At 36.1% G+C, this 25,789-nt stretch overlaps 1 protein-coding gene across 2 annotated transcripts in view; it reads left to right on the top strand.

The window, feature by feature from the left end:
• LOC115218801 (chloride channel protein A-like) overlaps positions 1-25,789 on the top strand; it is a 242,837-nt gene that overhangs the window by 159,794 nt on the left and 57,254 nt on the right. For both annotated transcript variants that reach the window (XM_036501937.1, XM_029788739.2), the window contains exons 9-13: positions 2,264-2,458; positions 4,813-4,898; positions 6,320-6,447; positions 8,664-8,835; positions 13,629-13,809. In XM_036501937.1, the coding sequence (XP_036357830.1) occupies positions 2,264-2,458; positions 4,813-4,898; positions 6,320-6,447; positions 8,664-8,835; positions 13,629-13,809 (762 nt within the window). The remainder of the gene's footprint in view (positions 1-2,263; positions 2,459-4,812; positions 4,899-6,319; positions 6,448-8,663; positions 8,836-13,628; positions 13,810-25,789) is intronic.

The following is a 25,789-nucleotide window of genomic DNA, read 5'->3' as shown; positions in this document are numbered from 1 at the left end:
ATGAGTGAAAAATATTACTGAATGTGACAGCGAATCAAACGCAGAATCATAACCAAAAACAGACATCGCGAAACAAGTGTGACCTCTCTTTGAAACGCATGGGTGACAGAATTCTATATTTGCGAACAAGAATGTTCCCTAACAACTACTCTACAGGGTACTTAGCGATAGTCATGATACACATTTGGGTATTCAACAAATGCTCGATAAAATTTCTCTTGATTATTGTGGCCAAACATGTCTTGGGATGTGACTACCTTCATTTCTAACTTGTCAACAGAATCGAAGTACGAAAGCTGATTCGACAGCGACGTGGAGTAAGGATGGTCTTCGGGAACGTATTCACGTGGATTGGGTTTCCATGAACCGCGTTAGAAATTTACTCGTTGTCGTCAATTCGTATTACAACTACATCAATGCCATTTCTTGCACCTCACGCGAAAAGGAAAATATACAAATGTGCTTGATGCATCCTTTCGGTCAGAAACTGCCAAACGTTATTGTATCAGACAACGCATCTGATTTTTCAGCATGGAAAGGGTGGTTATCGACCCGTAGCATAGAGAGTATGTATACATCTACTTATCATCCACAGTCAAATGGGTAAGCCGAGCGAAACCATCAAACGTGCCTTATCTGTTTGGATTCCTGTCGTTGCCGTTTGGTATCCCTATTTACAGCGAGTTCTAATCATCGTTCTTCATCAAGTGGAAAAACTGCTTCTCTTTGGGAAAGTTTACTCGAATGACCATTACGTACCAGCTGCAATCCACGATTCATACCATTTTCTAACGTCTGGTACCGCAACAAATACATGAAGAAAGCAAGTCCCGTTATATATCTGGTACAGAAAGGCGCGAATATTTGCGATCGTTGCATACGAAAACAAAAAGCTGGGTAGCTAGTTTCGACCAATTCCTCCCGTCAACGGACAGTTGTCAACCCACCCAGGTAGGAATTGACTCGAGATTAGGCAATAACAATTGTGGCGTCAAGTTAGAGAAACCCGAAACTCAAACGCACGGAGTCGACGAGATGATGATTGGAGTAAACTGGCGATCCGGCAGAAAAAGAAACCCACCGAATCGACTTTCTTATTGAGATGGCGAGTGTCGTGTATTGAACTCCTAATGAACATATAACAAATGCTCTATATTTGTTTAAATAATTAAAATCACACGTCATATGGTATCTATGAGCTCGTCGGGTTTTTTTCCTTAATATATATTTATTTCTTTATTGCCCACAAGGGGCTAAACATAGAAAGGACAAACAACGATGGACAAAAGGATTAAGTCGATTGCATCGACCTCAGTGCGTAACTGGTACATTTAATCGACCTCGAAAGGATGAAAGGCAAAGTCAACCGCGGCGGAATTTGAACTCAGAACGTAACAGCAGGCGAAATACTGCTAAGAATTTTTTTCTTAATATATATTGTGATTAAAATGAACGTGTACACAATTGCTTCCAACGCTATTTCGTCTGTCTTTACGTTCTGAGTTCAAATTCCGCGAGGTCGACTTTGCCTTTCATACTTTCGGGGTAGATAAATTCAATACCAGTCGGGTACTGGGGTCGTTCTAATCGACTTCCCACTCCCCCAAAATTTCGTGCTTTGTATCTAGAGTAGAAAAGAGATAGAAATTTGCAGTTTACGGATATTTGATCCTTGTCCCTATACCGGTTCTTATGAAATAAGCAATTAGCAAAACTTGACATATCGTTTTTCGTCCAGTCTATAATTCCAACTCTATATATGATTAACGTTACTACTCTTGAATTTATTGCTTCAATGAGGCTTTTGGAATTCCGTTTTGACTGCAATACTTTTCTTACACTCCATGTCTACTCCCTACGGGTAAATTATTTAATTTCTTCATTTTTTTTCTCTCGTCTGCTTCCAGTATACCCAAGTACTTATACCACTGACCTTTCTGAACCGTCCTCATTGTTTGCTCATTTGGCATTTCAATTCCCTAGCCTCTTTCAAATCTTCCGTGTTTCATTTTCAATATAGCACACTTTTCTATCCCAAAATCTATAGCTACGTCATTTGAGAAAATGCGGAGAGTATGCACAAGACTTTCAAGCTGTGTCTCATTTATTATTATTATTATTATTATTATTATTATTATTATTATTATTATTATTATTATTATGATTATTATTATTATTATTACTATTATTATTATTATTATTATTATTATTATTATTATTATTATTATTATTAATTATTATTATTAATATTATTATTTTGTAGCTTGCTACAGTGATAAATATCAACGTGCTGCTGCTTATACCAACTATAGTTATTGGGATAACTGGTGGGATTTTAGGCGCGTTCTTTACGTTTCTCAAACTGAAGATGGCGAGAATGCGGAAAAAGCTACTTTTCAAAATGCCGAAACCGATAATAGCTAGAATTATTCACTGCATCGAACCTATAATTTGCATGGTATGAAAACACTCTTTCGTTTTTTCTTCTTTATACATATATAAACATAAATTTCGTTAACATAAAATGTAGTTCATACACAGGATCTGCTTCATATGAATTGTATACAATTGAGATATTGAATCAATTATATGTGAAAATCTACCTTACATGATAATCCAATAAATGCATTTCATACTACAGGTCTTGTGTAATAGGTACGAACAATATTAGTCTGTTACCCGATAGATTTTTATCTCTAAGTTACTTGAAAATGTTGGATTGATTTGAATTGTTTCTTCACTTCTTACACTTTTGCCAGCGAAAGTATACTAATTTTGTGTCTGGACAAACAAACAACTGAGAGCTATTTATAATGTATTCCAAATTTGATTCAACTAAACATTTCTTTCTTATTTGTGCAAAAGTGTATACACTCTCTGCGTGGTAATTACTGTGTAACTATACAACCTTTGGGTGGGGGGATATTTTGAAAGGAGTGCAAGTTATGTCTACACTAACGTGTATTCAGGTGCATAGATGAATGTATAGATGAACAAAATAATGGAAACACCAGTTCTGTATTTTCTAATGAAGATTATTCGTTTATCATAACTTGAATTGCTTGCAAGGGATATGTAAATGCATTTCTGGCATCTAGAACCTAATGTTTATAACCTTATACCTTATCTTTTTTCAGTTAATTATACTTATATATAATGTGCAACCTTACTGATTTTAAACAAGGGAAATTTGTTGGAGCTCGGATGGCTGGTGCCTCAGTTTAATTATTACATTCCAAAAGCAAGGGAAAGTGAACTCTGAAAAGAGTGATTCCGGTCAGAATATCATCAGAAGTGACCAATAGATCAACGGATGATGAATCGTCTTTCATGCTTTTCCCAAGCTCTGAACGGGTTTAAGTCTAGTGGCAGCCCAAAGAAGCCTATCATCCTACTGCTTGGTCCCAGCCGTTAAGTATGGAGGTAGGTCTGTGATGATTTGGAAAGCCATATCTTGGATTTCTCTTGATCCTACAGTTGCACTGAATGGCAGAGTGAAATTTCAGACGTATTTACAAAACTTGGGCGACCAAGTTCATCCTATGGTGCAGGCATTATTTCTTAATGGTGAAATAATCTTCCAAGACGATAATATGCCAATCCACACTGCTACAGTCATTAAAAATTGCTTTCAAGAACACAGAAGTGAAGTGAAACACTTACATTGGCCCATACAATCACCAGATCTAATTATTATTGAACATTCATGGTGTTACTTTCGAGTAACAAGTAAGGAATCGCTCCCCTCCAATGTCACTGAAGGCGCTGGAACAAGTCTTAATTGATGGTTGGCTGAAAATATCTCTCGCAACTGTTCAAAAGCTGTATGAGTCTTTTCCTGGACGTATCGCAGCAACTATTGCAGCCAAAGGCGGATCAACTCCTTATTAAATAATAAAACTCTTATTTAGCAAGGTGTTTTCATTAATTTGTCCAACCCCTATATATCTTATAAGAATATAGTACAGTATTTATTATCTCTCTATCTGACATATTTTTTGACAATACTAGATTCAGTCGCAAGTTTCCGGTGCCGTTTAACTTATACGTTATTATAGAACATGTTTCACTGATATGATGGGATTTAATATTCAAAGCTTTTAAATCCAAGAATGAACATCCTGCTTAAATAAAAACACATAAACTAATATTAAACTTAAGTAATTCAAAAAGAAATTGCTTGTCAAGAAATTTATTGTAAGTTTTATTACAATTTTTATGATTATTGATGAAGATTATGATACATCAGATGATTCATTTCTTATCTATTTAGTCGAGTTCGGCAAAGTTTCTGCGTTGATATGGAGGCCTAATAAAACCGAAACTTATCTGAATTTTGTCTTCCATACTAATGTTTAAATGTTTAAAATAATATTAATTATTGAACTTATATTGTCTTTTCTTTCTTGCATAATTTTCTTTATTTGTTTTGCTATTACTCACAATGTTAAATATTTTTATACTAAAAGTTTTGATTCAAGTATTACAATGACAAGTTAGACAACACTATTTTAATAGAGAAAAAGGCCGCAGAATAGTTAACATGCCGCGTAAAATGCTTTGCGACATTTCATCCGTTTGTACGCTCTAAGTTCAAATTTCACCGAGGTCCACTTTGAGTTTCATTCTTTCGGAGTTGATAAAATAAGTACCAGTTGAACACTAGGGTCAATATAATCGACCTTCCTTCTAACCCCAAATCCCTGGCCAAAATATGAAACCAATATACGTACTATTTTTAGTTGATTTGTTTTACACTTATATCTATGTAAGTATATAGTTATGTACTGATCCATATATACTCTTGACCAGGTGATAATAGCGACAGTGTATATCTATATACCCGACAGTTTCGGTTGCACACAGTTCACCTGTATAACAGAAGACGGAAATACAACGTAAGTAAACATATGTGATTTTAACAGTAAAATACAATAAAAATATAAAGAAAGTGAAAGTTAAATGACTAAAACGTAATTTCTGTGCACTGGTATTTTTATTTAAGTCATTTGTCTGGAGACAGGGATTTGTTATCCCTCTGTTTATGATGCTTTTTAATAGTTAGAATGCTTCCTATAAAACGAATATGTCACTTACAAAGAAACAAAGTTCCATAAGTGCTATTTTCATTATAACAATGGTGAGTGTAAAAGTTAGCTTATAACTTCATAATATTGTTTTAAGATTTTGCTTGGCAGACTCAAAACTTGAATTTTAGTCATTAGAGTTCTTGGGGTTTGTGGATATGTAAATGAATTAGTGTGTACATAAATGTAGGTGCTCATGGAAATAAACTTGCAATTATCTCGTGGTTATGCATTTCACTTTAGTGCACACATATTTGTGCTTCGTTAATGTTTATATCTGTGTGCGTATTCATGTGTTCCATATGTAAATGTAACAGTGAAGAATATTTGAAATTTTGCGAATCGGGTTGTTGTTTTTTCTTAGCAAAACCAGCATTTCTAAGCTTTTATGTTAATCTGTTATTCAGTGCATCTAAAATAGTAGGTACAAATGAAAGTCAATAATCTGGATATAAGAACTATAGAAGTTGTATCTATTTTCAATCTTAGACGAGTTATTCATCCACCGAGCAGTTGATGTCTACAAAAGTGTACTATTTTGCTCCCTAACCCGTTCAACGTTACCTGACTTATGTGTTTACATCAGGTTCCATCATTTTCCCTTATGATTAAAGCTATAGATACACTCTTTTTCTGTTGCGCCTTTAGTATGGCCGTTAGAACAATCCTTCATTTGGATTGGATTGTAAAAGACTTTTGCAAAAATGTCGTATCTCATGGGAAGGTAGTACCCTGCGAACATTTGTGGACAGTTACTGATGACATCGTGTACGTTGGTAGGCACAATTGATATTTTGGTTACGTGGGGGTGGTTACATGTAACCTAGTTAATCGGGGACTTAATAATTGTATTTGTTCCAGATTATCGAAGGCATTGGTACCATGTGCAATGCAAACTATTGTGTCAATGTTGCTCATATTCTCAAGCTTGCAGAATATGTACCAACACATAACTTGCAGAATATGTAGCCATGTTTCTCTACCAAATTCCTGCCTAGCTCCACTTGGTTCACATGGAGTAGCTGTATACACTCCAAGTATTACTGACTTGTCTCTTAGTATTCATACACGGATTTCCAGACCAAGGGTTCTAACAAAATCTACAAAGTGCAAGTTGATATCCTAAGTAGGCTACCGCCATAGTTTCGTTGGGTCAGAGTATGCGAGTCAACAAACCTAAGCCGGTACGAATGACAGATTGTATATTTTGTTTTTCATGATTATTTTCGTAGTTATGGATGTTATAATGACACCAGGGCAGATCCTGAAGCAGAACCAAATGTGATACATTATAAATGTAACAAAGGCTCCATGAAAAAAACTGGAACTATGTGGTACACTAATGGAACATATAATGAAGGTACGTGGTATATTGTTTCGTATGTCAAGCTAAAAGCGAACCGATTCCGATAAAATTGCGAAAGAGTTAGAATATAGACAGGAATAAAAAAAAAAAGATCCAAAGGTTTCATAATCACCGGACCTTTCAAATACTTTAGAAGACATAAATACATTGCAACCTAAAGTAACAATGCAAAGAAGTTCTTTTATTTTAGATAGAAGACCCCGTCCTCCTCAAGAAAAGATATGAACTAAACACACCTTGGCTTTACGGAAAACACAATATGAAATTTTAATCAAGTCAACATTACAAACAAGACGTTTAATTACCTACAACCTGCAATATGTGGCAATAAGAAATTGTTTCGAAAATTTAAAACTTGAAGATATCTACTGAGGAAGTAGAATAAAAGATAAGAACACTGCAAAAGAATTTATTAAAATTTGCTAAAATAATAAGGTGTTTTATTGTTTGAAACAGATACTTGACGCTGATGAAACCTGTGGATTCTGGGAAATGCCAAAACGAAAATTTAATAAAGCACACAAAAGTCAAGGATTTCAGAGCCTCTAAAGACTGGAAAGCTTAGTTGTCACTTGCAAATTGTAGCCTATATTTTTAAGCGCCTACGTTGTCGCAGGCACTCTTTAGGTTCTCCCAGCGCTCGACCTTATGGAATATTCTTTTCTACTCTAGACACATGTTCCGAAATTTTGGGGGAAGGGGCCAGTCAATTAGCTCGACCACAGGTACTTAACTTATCAACCCCGAAAGGATGAAAGACAAAGTCAACCTCGGCGGAATTTGAACTCAGAGCGTAAAGACATACGAAATGCCGCTAAGCATTTCGCCCGGCGTTCTAACGTTTCTGCCAGCTCGCCGCCTTAGACCTTATGGTATATTGAAAATTTGATATCTGGAGGGAGGGAGGGAGGGCTACATCAAAGTACTAGTAATCTTTTTCAAGTGAGTATCTTGGAGCAACGTGAATTGATGTTCCTTGCTCGAGAACACAACATATCGCCCAGTCCAAACGTCAATGAAACGAAATCGACGGCGGCTTATTTTTGGTCGTGCATTCACTATTCTTTGCATTTAATAACAGACTTTGTCTGTAGTGTTCTCAAGGGATGATAATAAGTTTTATACAGAAAAGCAGTAGCAGTGAGAGGAAGATCATAGATCTCGTCAGAAAGACACAAGTACTTTTGATGTCTTGATCGGTTTTACTTAAGGAAAAATCTGGTCCAGATTGGGGATTAAGACTTTGCCTTAATATGCAAGCCACTAAAATTATAAAAAGAAAAGGAGTCAGAATTCCTTTCTGAAAGTATTGTAATGCTGCAGAAAACTCTTTAGTAGAACCGCCTGTGCTTTGCATAAAGTTTGATAGGTCTTCATGATTGAAGGTGATGATGGTTATATGAATTATATCTGTGATACCGTAATTCAACAAAATATATAAGGAGGTCCTTCTAGTGACACTGTAAAAATAGCTTGGAAATATTCACAAGTACAATTGATACTATTTACTTTGAAATTCTTTTCCTTGATTCTTGAAGAGCAAGGTTCTGCTATGATTCGTTAAGGTGTTTACAATGAGCTCAGTTCCTACACTGAGCTGTACAAAGAGACAATGCACATCAAACTATTTCTTCGCCTCTCAAATAGGTGGTGGTGATGATGAACTATACGAGAGAAGACAAAGTCCCTCATCACCCTAGAAACTCTCATTGCCCCCTCTCACAGAGCCATCGTTTTTATGATAAGAACATACCCTATTTATCTTATTTATAATTATTTATTCCTAAAAGTATTCCTCTTCAAATGCTTTCATGTGTACATACAGTACCATGTCCTTTAGGAGTTGATATTTTCATGCATAAAAGTGGATGTGTTACGATTTCTTTTTCATTTTGTAAACCTACATCGGTACCATTATCATCTTATAACATTCATATCAACGCGAAAATATGTTGCTTCGATTTACGTGTTTTCATGTCACAGCAAGTTTCGAGAACGCATTTCTTCCACAAAACGAGAAATTTTTGTACATATGTATGATGATTTCATTGACGCGCACCTCATATATGTTATTTTATCTAATTCTTCAAATTTAAATCGTTTAAAATTGAAACCAAAGTTGTTCTACATTGAGTTGTAGAAGTGTAGTTTATTACCGTGAAATAAAATTATGTATATCAAGAACAAATTCTGTCATATTTGCATTGCAGTTGCCACCTTATTACTTCTACCTGGAGAAGATGCAGTGAAAAATTTATTTTCAAGAAATACACATCTTAATTTCGGATTTCCTTCTGTAGCATGCGTACTGGTCCTGCATTTTCTGTCTGTTTCTTGGGCGTCGGGAACAGCTGTTGCATGCGGCATCCTCGTCCCAGTTGTGTGAGTTGTCGTCTTTTGTCATAATATGATAGTGTTATTAATATTTTGTTCTGCAGAGAATTTAAACCAATGTATTTAATCGCGTCTTCATTAACACATTGGCGGCTATCGGTAGAGTTTTCTGAGAGGTGTAAAGAAAGATATTTTTAAACTGTATTTTTTGCAGTTACAATTTTGTTAGATAGTTGTATAATGGCTACTTCAATATGTTATGGTATGCAAAATGGTGGTTTAATAAGTTTGATATTTGGAAACTCACTCATGTTAGATGTTAGATGCTAAATTCTCACAATACCAATTAATATTTGGACAATATAGCTGACAATCATGAAATAGATTATACTAGTGTGCTGAGTTGTGTTATTTAAATCTATAAATACGTCACCTCATCTCATATGCTTTTATGCATGCACACATACACATGCATGTACGTACACACACACACGCATACACGCATACGCATGCACGCACATGCGTATATATATATATAATATATATATATATATATATATATATATATATATATATATATGTATTATGTATGTATATATATACACACACATATATTAGGAGAGAAGATCTTTTTCTCAGAGTTAAGACTGAGAAAAGAACCTTTTTAGAAAGTCAAAAGACACTAACCTTTGGGAAGAGATTTTACAAAATGTGTGCGGGCTTCGTCTGCATGTCTCCTACAAATAATCATGGAAAAGCAAATAATCAACAGCTGAAAGTCACCATCAAATCGTAAGAAACTTCTAATCAAAGCAATATTTGCATCAGAGGAAGAAATGATATAAGTCACCAAATGCGGAGACCCCCAATGTGGGACATGTAATTTAATAAAACAGGGACCAACCAAAAATTTCAAGAATGGAAAAGAATTAAAGGCGAATGCAAATATGAACTGTAAAAGCAAAAACCTGATATATTGTATCACATGCCGACGATGCGACAAACATTATATTGGGGAAACAGAAACGAAAGTAACCAACCGTGTAAATGTGCAGGCATCAAATAAAAAATCCCGCACTTAGATGCATACCAAGTAGCGATCATCTGGACACCAGTGCACAAGGAACATTTACAATTTTCCCTCTTCATAAAATAAATGAAGAGAACGACCTTCTCCAGAATGCAAAAGAAGAATATTTCATTAGATTTCTGAGTCCGAAACTAAACAGGAAATAGTCAACAACAATTTTACAGAAAACAACTTCCACGTGCTTGAAAACGTTAAGTACTGAAAGCGCGTGCACACCTCTAAAATCAAAGCCCACACACAAAGGTTAGTGTCTTTCGACTTTCTAAAAGGTTCTTCTCTCAATCTTAACTCTTTGAGAAAAAATATTCTCTCCAAATATTATAACAGAATCAAGCAATTTCCCAAACACTCTAAAACATATATATATATATATATATATATATATATATAATACAGAGTTCATTTAAGCACATTAAGAGGTATCCATCATAGGACTACCTTACGTTACTAGAAGGAACAGCTAAAGTGCAAACTACAAATTAGGGAAAAAAAATTTTGAAGGGAATGAAAAATAGAAATATTTACCATCTATTTCCTGGACCAGCGGTTTCAGACTTCTTTAATAAAAAATATAATTTGCCAGGCGAAATCTTCGTCAACAGGTACGCCAAGATTAAACATACAAATGCGAAGCAAATCTAGCATGTGCCTGTTGCTTATACATTTTAATTTTTCAAATCCAATTAAAATGTATAATCAAGAGGTGCATATATATATATTGTGGATGCACAATGGCCCTGTGGTTAGGGCAGCGGACTCACGGTCGTGGGATCGCGGTTTCGATTCCCAGACCGGGCGCTGCCAGTGCTTATTGAGCGAAAACACCTAAAGCTCCACGAGGCTCCGGCAGGGTCTGGTGGCGAACCATGCTGTACTCTTTCACCACAACTTTCTCTCACTCTTTCTTCCTGTTTCTGTTGTACCTGTATTTCAAAGGACCAGCCTTGTCACACACTGTGTCCCGCTGAATCTCTCCGAGAACTACGTTAAGAAGTACACATGTCTATGAAGTGCTCAGCCACTTGCACGGTAATTTCAATAGCAGGCTTTGCTGTTGTTCGGATCAACTGGAACCCTAGTCGCGGTAAACGACGGAGTTTCACGATGCATATATTACTATAAGTGATTCATACGACATGCGTTATATGCACTACTAAGTACATAAGTACGTTTATCGGTGCCTGATGAACGTACATGTGTACGTGAAACTATTAGTAATATGAAACAGTTATAGCAATATTAGCCTCTCATTAGACGGAGTACTCATTGATTTTTACACAAATTAATTTCGTATATATATATATATATATATATATATATATATATAATATATATATATATATATATATATATATATATATATATAAAGGAAATGAAGAAAATGCTGACAAAATAATTTAAGTAAGGGAGAGTGTATTTAATTAGGTGAACATTCTTTTTACCGGTTGCGCATTTGTTATGCTTATCAAAAGATATTTTTTAAGAGAGATAGAATTCCTTTCTGATAGATTTTCTCTTATCTATATATATGTATGTATGTATATATGCATATATGTATGTATGTATGTAGTATGTATGTATGTATGTATGTATGTATGTATGTATGTATGTATGTATGTATGTATGAATGTGTGTATGTATGTATGAATGTATGTATGTATGTATGTATGTACATATGTATGTATGTATGTACGTATGTATTTATGTATATGATTGGCCGCTAAACCCACAATTTTTTTATATTTTCTCTCTGTTTATTTCCTCGTGTTCCTTTCTGTGAAGAGCGCAGGCTCGAAACGTAAAAGACTTACACACCTATATACATACATATATATATATATATATATATATATATATATATATATATATAATATATATATATATATATATATAATATATATATATATAATATATATATATATATACATACAATAATATGTTACTTTACTCGGTAGTCAAGATAAATCTCTGAGTTTTAAGAATAAGAAAAAAACGAGGTTTACACAATTCGATATTGTTGATTTTTATGCCTCTATCTCTAGAGAACTGCTAGATAAAGCCCTCATCTTCGCTAGCGACTTCATAGAAATTAGTACCAATGATAAGGACATAATCTTCCATGCTAGAAAGACCTTACTTTTCAGTGAGAACGCAAAGTGGGTAAAAAACACCGACACAGAGGGCGCTTTCGAAGTGAGCATGGGTTCATATGATGGGGCAGGCATCTGTGATCTAATTGGACTTTTTCTCCTAGATACCTTAGGTAAGACATTCCCTAACGTACATTTCGCCATCTACAAAGATGATGCCCTCGCCTTAACAGCTAATACAAATGGACCAGCACAAGATCGTTTTAGGAAGGATATTATCCAGTTAATGAAATACTTCGGACTTAGTATAACTATAGATACTAACCTAAAGGTTGTCAATTTCTTAGACGTTTCCTTAGATCTTAATAAGAATATTTATAAGCCTTATAGGAAGCCCAATGATAGACTAAGTTATATTAATGTAGGTTCATGCCATCCCCCTATAGTATTCAAAAATTTAGTTAAAAATATTAGTAAGCGGATTTCTAGCCTCTCCTCTGATAAGGACATCTTCAATAGCGTTGTCCCAGTTTATAATAAGGCTTTAAAAGATAGTGGTTTTAGCGAAAAAATAAAATATACACCTATCACTAGCCCAACAGTAAGGAAAAGGAATAATAGAAATAGGAAGGTCATCTGGTTTACACCCGAGGTGGCCTTCAATATAGGTAAATATTTCCTAGCTCTGATAGATAGACATTTTCCAGTTAACCATACTTATAGGAAACTCTTCAATAGACACAATTTAAAAATTAGTTTTAGTTCAACTACCAATTTTAAAAACATAATCAAACATAACATACAAAAAACACAAGAAAACAGCTGTTCATGCAGGAATAAAGAATTGTGCCCGCTAAATGGAGCTTGCATGTCCAAGACCATCATATATGAAGCTACCGTAAACTCTATAACCACTAAAGACACCGTTTCGACGAAGAAATACGTGGGCCTTACGTATTTCCTCTATTTACATAATATTGAGGTCTCTTTCTTTCTTTTGTATCTTACCGTTTTATCAATATATATATATATATATATATATATATATATATATATATATATATATATATATATATATATTTATTTATATATATGTATGTATGTATGTATGTATGTATGTATGCATACATACGCACATACACACATACATTCACACATATGTTTGTATGTATGTATGTATGAACAATGTTGTTCACTATCGTACATAGGCTTCCCTGAGTATCATTTTAAAGAACAAATTCCATTAATACCACTTTTCAATTGGGCATAGTAATATTAAATCTTCACCACAACAAGGTATAACTGTGACAACTGCACACCGTAAGACAGAACCTTTATTGAATTCTTTTAGTAATCAGAATTTGCGAAATAATATCATCTTGCAGCACTATGTCACTTGTATATTAACTATGAGAAACTATTTCTCATTTACTTATGACTTACCTATACATATATATATATATATTATATATATATAGAGAGAGAGAGAGAGAGAGAGAGATAAATGTATATATATATACATTCATACATACATACATACATACGTACATACGTACGTACATACATACATACATACATACATACATACATACATACATACATACATACATACATATATACATACATACATGTATAAAATATAACATGCATATTTACTTCAGCTTTATCGGAGGCCTGTGTGGTAGATTGGTCGGAATTACCTTAGTGAATATATTGAAGTCGCTTGGTAGTAATGACCCCCATTACTGGAATTGGTCGGATCCTGGAGTCTTTGCGTTAATTGGTGCAGCATCTTTTTTTGGTGGTGTTACTCGATTAACAATGGCGGTTACTGTCATCATGGTGAGTTATAAATAATAATCATATATTCTTTTCTTTATCCCGGTGGAGATATCTTCAGCCGAATGCTTAATGTATTGGATTTTTTAGGAGTTTGTGTTTGTCATAGTGAAAACTGCTTGAGTTTGCTTCAAGATGAAACTGTTTGTAAACAAAAGTTGTACTTGTACTATATGTTCACAAAATTTGCTATTTTCTGAAGAATATATTGAGGTAATGCTTAGAATAGTATTAAGTGATCAAATCACACATCTCTAGTTCTTTATTTGAGTTACTGTTATAATCGTTATTAAAGTTTTATAAATATTCAAGAAGTAGAATATTACGTACATTGAAGTTATTGTTGCTATAATGTTAGGCAGAATAACCTTTCATTCCAGTTTTAACACGGGTTAAATATCCACGATATCTATTCATACAATTAGAAATATATAACTAACTACACAGATTGGGTGCAATTGCTGTCAACATACATACTTTCATGTCACCAACGCAGCGGATTTTTACCTGTATTATGAAGCAGCAAAATTGCCAACGCAATGGTTTTGGGGTTCAAATTTTCATAGATGTTTAAAGTCTGAGCCAACATCACACTTTAGTTTAAATTGTCAGCTAATAAAGCAACAGTACTTGCATTAGATTGGCACGAAATTAAGGGTGATCGTCTTTCAGCTTCTCGCTATAGCATCTCTTTCGTGAATTCCTTACGGTTGAGTATACATGTATATACCTAAAATTGTTAAAACACCTCATTAATCTTATGAAAAATTCTATTACATCGTTGGTCGACCTGCTAGAAACAATGGCGAAGCTCCTTCAAATCGATTATTACCCTCTTAAAAGAAGGCAATTTGCAAAGTATGGTAATGCAATGCAGAAGAAGAGACCAGGTGAACAAGGATGGCATGCTATGATCATAGAGTTTTTCTATCAGGGCTGACCTAAGGTTAAGCAACAACAACAATGAGATTATTAAGAGAAACTAAAATTTAGGAATGAAAAACTTATGATATGGTGATAAATGGATGTTTAAACGACATCGTGAAACAAACACTTATCTTGACGACTAAATATAGTTACATATCCAATGAATTACTAAACATTAAACCAATTTGAAATATATTACCATAAATATTATGTGAAAACAAAGTATATTAATTATTGGAATATAAAGAAGACTTCAGTAGCAATTTAGAGAGTCGGAAACAATTATTTTGAACGAAATACAAAAACAATACGAAAACTACTTATATTTGCATGCTATTCTTCGTGAGTATAACAAATGAGCTTCGACAGATGAATAACTTTTCCACTTGGGTTAGGATTGTTTTTACCGAAGTGATGTTGATAGGAGATGTCGGTAATGATATAGAGGAAGTTTAGAAATGGAGGAAGAAGATAATAGAAAATCACCTCCAATTTATTATATCGACCGGCAAATGTGACTTTGGATTTTGTGAAATGAATAAGGCAGCGACAGTTTTCGATATTTGAAGAAAACCAAATAAATTAAATTTTGAAATTGATTTATCAATGTGCAATTCTTCTTCAATTACTGTTTGTAATAACTTGCTGGTTACATGGATTTATCAGCGTTAATAGTAAAATATTGCAAGGTCTTTGACTCAGAACATTAGTGTTTCCATGTTAATTATTTCTGACTTCATCAGAAAACCACAAATTGAGTGGCATTTATATTTTCGAAGGAAGAGAATCGAGCATAATTCAGGCTATGAATCAAAAGGTTATATGATAAAGTACCACACAATATGTGGTTCTGTGCTCACTCATTATCCGCGTTTCAATAAATATCGCAATCGCTTTAATCAGACAATTTCATACTATACGAGTATATGTGAGGCAGCACCAAACGAAGAAGCACTCATTTAATGCTAATTTGTTCTAGCTACTTTTATGGTATGAATAACTGAGTTTGAGTATTCTCAAAACCTACTCTATGTCTTGCATGCACACTTTATACAATGTACAGGGTAAACATTGCGTAAATATCATAATGGTATAATCAATGCCTCGTTAGTTTAATAACATTAACTGTATATGACTATAAACCCAACAGACATTGCCACCTTGAACTGACTCACTACAGAAGGATTATCTTTAAGCCCCAGGATATTTTTATCATGAAAATTCATGGCGTAAATTTGCGGTAACAAAAATTGCTTTTCTCAGTAATTATTTCTTTTCCCTTGTTTCACAAAATTTAGTAAATTTAATTGTGACAACATGATACAAGGTGCATTCCAGTTTTATTTTTTAGATTTTTATAGGCGATACATTTATTTATTTCAAAGTAGTACACTACTCTAATCTTCTTGGATCCTCTAATCTTCTTGGATCAATGTTGGATCCTCTGACTTCAATTCACTTCTTGTGGCGCTCCAGCCACTTCGTGATGGCCCCATAGAAGTTATCTAAAGTGATGGTGTCCAGGATCCTTGTAACACCCCCCTCCTCCATCTTTTCAACGTCTTCAAAATGAGTACCCCAGCTTGGGGAACAACCAGATGCTACAGGTAGCAAGGTGTGGGTTGTCAGGAAGGAGAGAGACATTTCTAATGCCTACCTATGTCAAGTTACCAGTATGGATTTGTGGACTGGTGCATTGTCCTGGTACAGGTACCATTGACTCGGATTGAAGCTGTCTGGCCTTCTGCGCTGAATTCTCTCCGTGAACACCTTTAAAAATTCCACAAAGTACTCTTTGTTGACCGACTGGCCACAAGGATCCCAATGCATGTAAATGATGACCTTGTTGTCGAAAAAGAGGATCACCATGAGCATCAAAAAATATCATTAGCCCAGTGAAGTGTGTGGGACTACGCAGGACGTGTTGTTTTGATTAAATTTTGACCTCATCAGCGAAGCATATCCTTCACTCTAACTGCTGAAAGAATCATCAAGTTAATATGCTACGTTGTTTATTGCAGAATAATACAATCCTTTAAAGGCCAACATTATATGGATTTTCATATTTTTCTGTTAGATGTAATAGACTTGAACATATTTCTGAAATATTTCGCTTTGAGTCTAATCTCATCAATGAAGTATGGTCATCAACATTTTCTTTCTTGCTCACTCTTTCTTGCACTTTATAGCGCAGTTATTTATTTTTAGTTAGCTTTTTAATAAGAATACGTAAAACTTAAATTAACTATTGTTTTTCATGCGATGACATCTCTGAATTATTCTTTATACAATTGTATTATCCCACGCCAACAAGGGTGTGTGTATGTTGGATGTCTCTTTCATTACAGTTTAGCAATTACAGAGAAGAGCGGGATTTCCGACTGAGTTTTTGAATTCAAGAGCTCTCCCCTTCCCCGATAAAGCGACCTTTTTAATCTGTGACTAAATAACCACAGGTCTTCATTTGTTTAAAAGAAGAGGAAACACCATACTGAATTACATGGAATATCTTGGAACAGCCTGGCCAATATCTCAACGGAAGAACATGATGTAAACTTTGCTAAGCCGAGACGGCAAGGATACTAAAAAGGTCGCTTGATCGAGGGAGGGGGAGAGCTCTTGAATTCAAAAACTGTAGTGTTTAGTCAGTCCCCCCATGACAGAAAAGCAAGATTGTATTCTTGCCTCCTGAGATAATGTACCGTACCATATTCCTTTCTTCGTCCTTACTGAGACTCGACTTAACAACTCTCATTTGAAAGCTGAAGTAAAGATATGTCTCAGTAAGAACGGAGAGAGGAATATGGTGAGGGTAGTCAGCTACCCAATCATAAATGAATCGAACCTTTCCATCTTTTTGAGTTGCGGGAAGAGTACATGCCGGTACTGCTTCAACAGTGTTATGGAGATTTACCTTGTGCACTCAGAAAACTTTTGCGACTGGATTAGTCTTCGAAAGAAACTTATAGCTTATTGGCAGCGAGAAGATTAGTTTTTGCACTGGAGTAGCGACAGGTTTTGGTATTGTGTGATAGCTCTGTTTGGTTCCGCATGAACCTAACAGGCTGACGGTTTAGTTACAGGGACAGTTTTGTCAGTTGTTTGATTTCTTAGTGTTGCTAAAAAAATGTTCTCCAGTTTTCCGAGTTGGTGGAAAAACTTTGTGTTGGGACTGTTGAATTAGTTTTTTCATTTGTTTTTGCGCTCGCTGTGTTCTTTCTAGGTACCCGAGTTGCGGGAAGAGTACATGCCGGTACGGCTTCAACTGGGTGTGTTTTATAGAGAATGACTAAATGTGTTGTTTTGAATTTACGTTAAGCCCCGCAGAGATGCGTAAATATTCAATCGTCATGTAGTCATAATCCCCAGTGTTAGGAATAGCGGCAAATTTTAGTGTTACGAATTCATTTTGATGTTGATGTTGGTGTTGTAGTAGACGTTCTATGATTGGAGTTCCCTTTATTAACTGAGCGTTTTTCCCTGGAAGATGATTGAAATTACAGTCATGGGATGTACATAATTGCGCGCGTAAAGAATGATGGTATATGTTTAGATTCCGTGTGAATGTTTTAAGGGGCAGTACCCGGTTTCAGATTTAGATTTGACTTTGATAGATCAGTATAAGGATAGGTTTCGTCTGTTCAACTCTTTCTCCTTCCCTCCTGGCACCTCTAAACATCTCTTCACTCTCAACATCCAAAGCCTTTACACGGTGATCCCTCGCCTCGAGGGGCTGCGTGCACTGAAACACTTCCTTGACCTCCGACCCAACCCCCAACCTGATACCTCCACACTCGTTCGTCTGGCTGAACTTGTCCTCTCACTCAACTGCTACTCGTTCGCGGGCGATTTCTACCAGTAATATTCGGGAGTGGCCATGGGAACGATAATGGGCCCCAACTATGCGAACCTGTTCGTTGGTTATGTTGAGGCCCAAATATTCTCAAGTTTCACTGGTCCCACTCCCGAACTATATGGCCGTTATATTGACGACTGTATCGATTCAAACTCACTCTCCCGCGAACATCTAGACTTCTTCCTCTCTTTTGTCAAATCTCTCCATCCTGCCCTCCACTTCTCCTGCCCAACTCTGTCTCCTTTCTTGACATTTCAGTCAGCATTTATCACTCCACTCCAACCACCTCCATCCACTACAAACACGCAGAATCACACTCATACCTCAACTTCTCCTCCTCCCACCCTAAACACACCAGTCTTTCCATCCCCTATTCCCAATTCCTCCGTCTACGCAGGCTCTATAGTGACGACCATGACTTTGAGACTCAGTCTCAACTCATGGCTCGCCATTTCATCCTACGGGGATATCCCCTCACCACTATACACACCGCCCTTGCCAAAATACGTTCCGTGGACCGTGCATCTGCTCTCTCCCCCCCCAACACGCCTAGCAGTCTCTTGCCTCACTTTTCCCCTCATTTACCACCCCAACACTCTACCTCTCCAACGCACCATACTCCGAACCTTCCGGCATCTCCAGTCCGCCTCGGCAATGACACCCCGATCTCACGCCATTTCCGCTCTACCGGTCATTCTTTGCAACATCTGTCCGTGTTCAGATTGTCCTTGCACAGAAGCAGTCCGGACTCCCGTTTGCGCCGTGAACAGGGATTAATTTTCTCTCTTCGCTCCTTTGTACCACATGGGCTCAACTCTCCTCCCCTCTTTATCTAACGTCCTCCTCTTGCTTCTCTCCCATTCCTCCTACTTCCTCCCACCCACCTCACCTCTCTTGCTCCGACTCCTACTTCTCTTCCCCCTACTCTCTTTCTCTCTTCTCTCTTATTCTCTTTCTCTCTTCTCTCATACCCATCTTCCCCTTCCCCTTCATCGTCAAACCTCCCCATAAGCCCACCCCACCCCTACATATTCCTACTCCACCTTCCCTCTCCCACATGCCTCACCTCTACCCCCAACCTCTGCCTACCCACCTACCCCAACTCTACCCAACCCTCAGCCTAACCCACACCCCACCCGTGCTTTCCCCACTCTCGCCTCCTCCACCTCCCCAAAACATCACGCCACACCACACTACACCATACCACAGAACACATCACAACACACCAGCACTGACCAATTCCCATCCCCACATTTTCACACCTACACATACACATATGCACTCGTCATGATCACCAGCCCTCTTTCACACGCACATGCGTACTCTCTTACACACACGTGCACCTTCGTTTTGGGATCACTACTACTTTGTTATCTCCCCCAACTTCTTCGCTCTCCTGTGTGACCCTTCTGTCCGGCATTCGCCATGAAAGATCGGTAGCCACTACACACATTTTTTCTCTCCTTGTTTCTTTCTGTGGAAGAGCGAAGGTTCGATACGTTAAAGACTTTTTCATTTCCCGAGCGTTAAACTAATACATCTGTTTGTTTTCAACACCACCTCTCTTCGTCTTTTGTCTTTTTCGTGAATTCTCCCTATGTAGCTAGATAGACGTGTGTGTACACACACACACACACATATATATATATATGCTTGCGTGTAGGTGTGTACATGTATGCATGTATTCCTAATATATTTAGATTCATTTATGAAATACTTTACTGCACTTGTAATGTCAACATATATATATGGAAAGGGTTTGGGATTAATCCTAAATTTCATTCTCTACATATAAGAAGTTTTTAAAGAAAGTGTTATAGTATTTTTTGTGAACCCTCTCTTACTTCTTTCTCTCTCTCTCTTTCTCTCTCTGTGTCTTTCTCTCCCCCTCTCTCTCTATCTCTCTCTCTCTTCTCTCTCTCTCTCTCTGTACATATTCATACCTACACACACACATACCTATTGTGGTTGCTGTTGTTATCTCTATTGTCAATAAAATGGGGAGCTGACTAAAATCATTCTTGAAATCATTTCTCACATTTCGAACTTCTTACTTAATTTTTGTTCATCGATTCGATGTCAGTATAATTACTACCAGCTACCAACTGTTACTAATTATACAATTCACTAGTCCGGTCTACATTGCATCTAGAATTGGAGAGGGCACTTGTCCTTGGTATTCAGGAAGATCTTGGACGGTGTGATTCTTCGATTATCCCTAGAGGTCCTCCTGTATCAGGAGGACCACATCACTACCATCATTTTGTGCTGCGAGAATGGTAATCCAGAGATCATCATCAAGTAATCTTCAGTTCCATTTGTGATCCATTTTTGATCATTTCAAGTGAACCTACAATCACGGGTATTGTAACCGTCTTGAGATGCAACGTCTTTTCGATTTTGTTCAGCAAATCTTTATATTTTATTGCGCCTTCGGTCAGCAAATCTTTAAATTTCCTCCTCCTCCTCCTCTCACATGTGCAAAGCTCTCACATCCACTTACCGGGTGGGTCACATTTTCTACACTCTTTCCGCGGAGTCTACATTTCTGGGTGCCATACGCTTTATAGATGTTATACTTCACTTTTAGATGGAGAGAAACTTCCTGGGAATGTAGGCGGTTAATATCAACACAATTTCAGAGTCACATAGATTGTTGGTTTTCCCAGGGTGTGATTAAAAAGTTTATCAGTGTCGTTCTTGGTCATTCCCAGGGCACCTAAAACAACAGGGATGGTTTTGGTTTTTAATTTCTTCTTCTTTTTATTATTATTATTATTATTATTATTATTAATGTTGTTGTTGTTGTTGTTGTTGTTATTATTATTGTTTTTGTTGTTGTTGTTGTTGTTGATATTATTATTATTATTATTATTATTATTATTATTATTATTATTATTATTATTATTATTATTATTATATTATTATTAGGTGTTTGACTTTTGCTTTACATTTGCACAAGCTGGCTCCAAGTCTCACCCAGAGACCTCAAGAGACAACAAGTTGGAAGTTCCTGTTGGTGTTATGACTAGGGTGCCATATATTTGGTTTTGTACTTAGTGTTGTAATAGTGAATGCCTAAAAAGCCATACGAAAATTATGCTTGTTTTAAAACTTGAGATTACAAAGAAAGTATTTTGCGTAGGATATGAGCAGTTCCCATGAGCACTATCTTTTGAATTTCTGCCATTTTTGGGTTTCCTGGTATCTGAGTTAGGTAGCAATCAGCCCGTTTTGCTATCATTCCCAGAGCACCTATGACAACAGGTATTGTTTTAGTCTTCAGGTTCCACATTTTGCTGATTTCTATTTCAAGATCTTTATATTTGCTCAGTTTCTGGTAGGTCTTGACAGATACATTTATATCGATTGGGACAGTCATATCAATGAGGAGGCATGTTTTTTGTCTGAAGTCTTTTACTATGATGTCTGGCCTATTGGCGTCTATCTTTCTGTCAGTTTGAATGGTGAAGTTCCAGGGGAGTGAGATGTGGTCACTTTCAAGCACTGCAGTTTTTATCATGGGGTAAGTCCCACCAGTTTTTATCATGGGGTAAGTCCCACCAGTTTTTATCATGGGGTAAGTCCAGCCTTCTGCAAATTACCCAGTGAATATATTGTGCAGCTCTATTATGCTTGTTGAGATACTCTGTAGGCGCAAGAACACCGCACTTGGAGACAACATGATCAATGGTTTCATTTTGTTGTTGACATACTCGACATGTTGGGCTACTGCCATTCTTTAATATGTTGGCCTGGTAGTACTTGAGCTGCTATGATAAACCCTTGTTTCAGATTTTAAGCCAGAGGCCATTAGCCATTGATGGGTCAGGGATTTGTCAACATCTGCATTATTCACTCTCTTTGGGTATTTGCCATTGAGAGGTTTTTCTTGCCATTTAGCATTCAGAATATATAAGGCAGCAGTTTTGGCACGGGTTTTCATGCGCTTAGCTTTTTCTTTGCTTGTTTCTTGTGTGTCTAATTCCGGAATTTGTTATATTTGGAATTCATTTAGATATTCCTTTGCCTGTTTTGTTACTGAGTATGATGCTTTCTTGTTTTCATGTTTTGAGACAGGTTTTAAGATCCAGTCCTCAGATTTTTCAGGTAGGTGTCTAGGCCAATTGTAGCAACCTTCACTGTTATTGCCAGTTGTAAAAGTCCACGGCCTCCCTATTTTCTTGGTAGATAAAGTCGATCTATATCTGCCTTAGGGTGGTACATTCTATGCATTGTCAACAGTTTTCGTATTTTTCTGTCAAGATTACATATTTCAGTAATTGACCAGTTAACGATATTGAAACTGTAAGTCACAACTGGTATGGCTAATGCATTGATCGCTTCGATCCTGTTTTTTGCATTCAGCTCTGTCTTGAGTATTGCTCTTACTCTGCGATAACATTCTCTCATGATCCATTCCTTCATCACTAAATGCCTTATTCCATCTCCTTCAATTACCCCTAGGTACTTGTAGCTCTCCGCTGGGTCTAACTCTTTTATGACATTCTGCTGGTCGAGATAAACGTTAGATGTTTCTGTCATTTTTCCTTTGATAAAGGTAGCTTTTGCACATTTATCGAGGCCAAATTGCATTCTGATGTCATCGGTGAATTGTTTAACAATTGAGTTGTTGGTCATTTTTTGCAAAGAGCTTTAAATCATCCATGTAAATGAGATGATTTATATTTTTATCCAATATTTTATATCCGTACTGTGCGTCATTGAGCAATTTTGAGAGAGTTATTAAGGCTAAACAAAAGAGGAGTGGTGATTGTGAGTCGCCCTGGAAAATGCCACGTGAAATTTTTACATCACCAGCATTTAGAGATTCATCGTCACTGTTCAAAGTTAGTGTGGTTCTCCATGATCTCATACTTACAGACAAAATGTTTCGCAGAGTAGGCGCTATTTTGTACATTTCTAGGCATTTCTTTATCCAGCTATGTGGTAGGCTAGTAAAAGCCTTTTTATAGTCTATCCAGTCTATTGACAAGTTTTTGTGTCGTTTGTGACAATCTTCTAAGATCATCTTATTGATGAGTAGCTGATCTTTACAACCATAGGATCCACGTTTACATCCTTTCTGTTCATTAGGGAATATGCTGATGTCTATTAAAAAACTATAGGTATATTCCATCAGGACAGATGTTTGCGTTTTATACATAGTTGTTAAGCAGGTTATGGGTCTATAGTATCTTGGTTAATTTGTTTCTTCACTTTTTGGAAGCAAGAATGTTAAACCAATAGCTAGCCAAGCAGGCATCCTACTAGCGTGTTGCAAAACATCATTGTAAAGTTCTGTTAGCAATTCATAGCTCTCTGGGAAGGCATTCAACCAGAAGTTAGGAATTTTATCCTTTCCCGGAGACTTCCATTTGCTTGACCTTCTGAGAGCAGATCTTACATCTTCTACCTTGACACCCTCCCCCACTTTTGCTCCTCTAAGGAGTATAAGTCGGTAGCTATTCTATCAATCCAAGGGGCCTTTTCGTTGTGTGTTTTTTCTTCTGCCCAAATTTTATTCCAAAAACCGTGCACTTCGTCTTTTGATGGTACAGACTTTACAGTAACTGGTGTGTTCCCTATCTTCCTGTAAACATTTTTGGGGCTATTTTTGAACATGTTGTTGTCTTTGAAGAATCTAGCACACTTTTCATACCTCGCTATGCGGGCAGTTTTTGCTTGATGGCTTCTATGGTGGCATCAATATCAAGTATAGTTTTCATATATTTTTTCTTTAATTTTTGGGTTTTTGTAGGTTTGGTAGTCTTGTCAACCTTAAGGTTTTCCTAACATTCAATGTTATTATTATTGTTATTATTATTATTATTATTATTATTATTATTATTATTATTATTATTATTATTATTATTATTATACAGGTCACTGCCTGGAATCGAACTCGGAAACTTGGGATTAGTAGCCTGCGCTCTTAAACATCACGTGGGCATATGGCGTAGTGGTTAAGAGCGTGGGCTACTAACCCTAAGATTCCGAGTTCTATTCCAGGCAGTGACCTGACTAATAATAATAATAATAATAATAATAATAATAATAATAATAATAATAATAATAATAATAATAATAATAATAATAATCATGATAATAATAATAATAATTATAACAACATCGAAAAAATACCTTAGGAATAAGAATCCAGGTTCGAAATTTCCCCAACCTGATGAAGGCTGGAGGGCATATCAGCCGAAACGTTGAGTTAACAACAAACAAGATGAGGACAAATATCCGTCAAAGTAAATATACGTGCATATATATATATATATATGTGTGTGTGTGTGTGTGTGTGTGTGTGTGTGTGTGTGTGCGTGTGTGTGTATGTATACATATATATATATACATGTATAACAAATACGCATATGTACACATACAAATATATACCTGCAAATACCCTAATGCGGATATATATCTATAATCTATATATATAAAGCTGAGAATGTGTGTCTGTATGTCTGTCTGTCTGTCTGTGTGAATCCCTAAAACTTGAGAACTAAACAACCAATTTAATTCAAATTTTACACATGCCTTACTTAGCATCCAGGGAGTGTCATGGGCAAAAAAGAATGTTTAACTTTTTACCTAGGGCGACCCCACAGCAATATCATATCTTCTCCACTATGGATTCCTAATACTTGAGTACTACACAACCAATGTCATTTTACACCTGCCTTACTTAGGGTCCATGTAGTCTCATGGGCGAAACAAATTCTAGCTTCTTGCTTAGGGCGAGCCCACAGCAATATCATATCTTCTTCACTATTTCAGTATTACGTGTTAAAAGTGAAACAAAAACATTTCTCTGTTGTAATGTCAGATACTTTCACCTTAATACTGAAACTATTAAAGTCAAACTATTATATTAGAGGGTTGAACCATTAACAGTGGACATCCATTTTGCTAGAAGAAGATCCGCTATGGTCTTATATGCTACACCACTGGTTTTCAATTCATATTCATCAAATTAATATTCAATTTCTCACACTTATTATTTTAAATTTAAATTTAAACCGAGGACCATGTGTTTTGGAACTAAGTTTGTTACCACACAGCCATACCTGCACCTATGTTTGTGTGTGTGTATATGTGCATAGCTGTATATATACATTTATTTCTATACATATAGATGTATATATATACATGTATATGTGTAGATGTACATGTAATATATACTCATATACA

This window comes from Octopus sinensis, linkage group LG1 (assembly GCF_006345805.1).
Source record: "Octopus sinensis linkage group LG1, ASM634580v1, whole genome shotgun sequence".
In the NCBI taxonomy this organism is placed as follows: Eukaryota; Metazoa; Mollusca; class Cephalopoda; order Octopoda; family Octopodidae; genus Octopus; species Octopus sinensis.
Note: the sequence above shows the minus strand (reverse complement) of the source record. Positions and strands in the feature narration are given on the sequence as shown.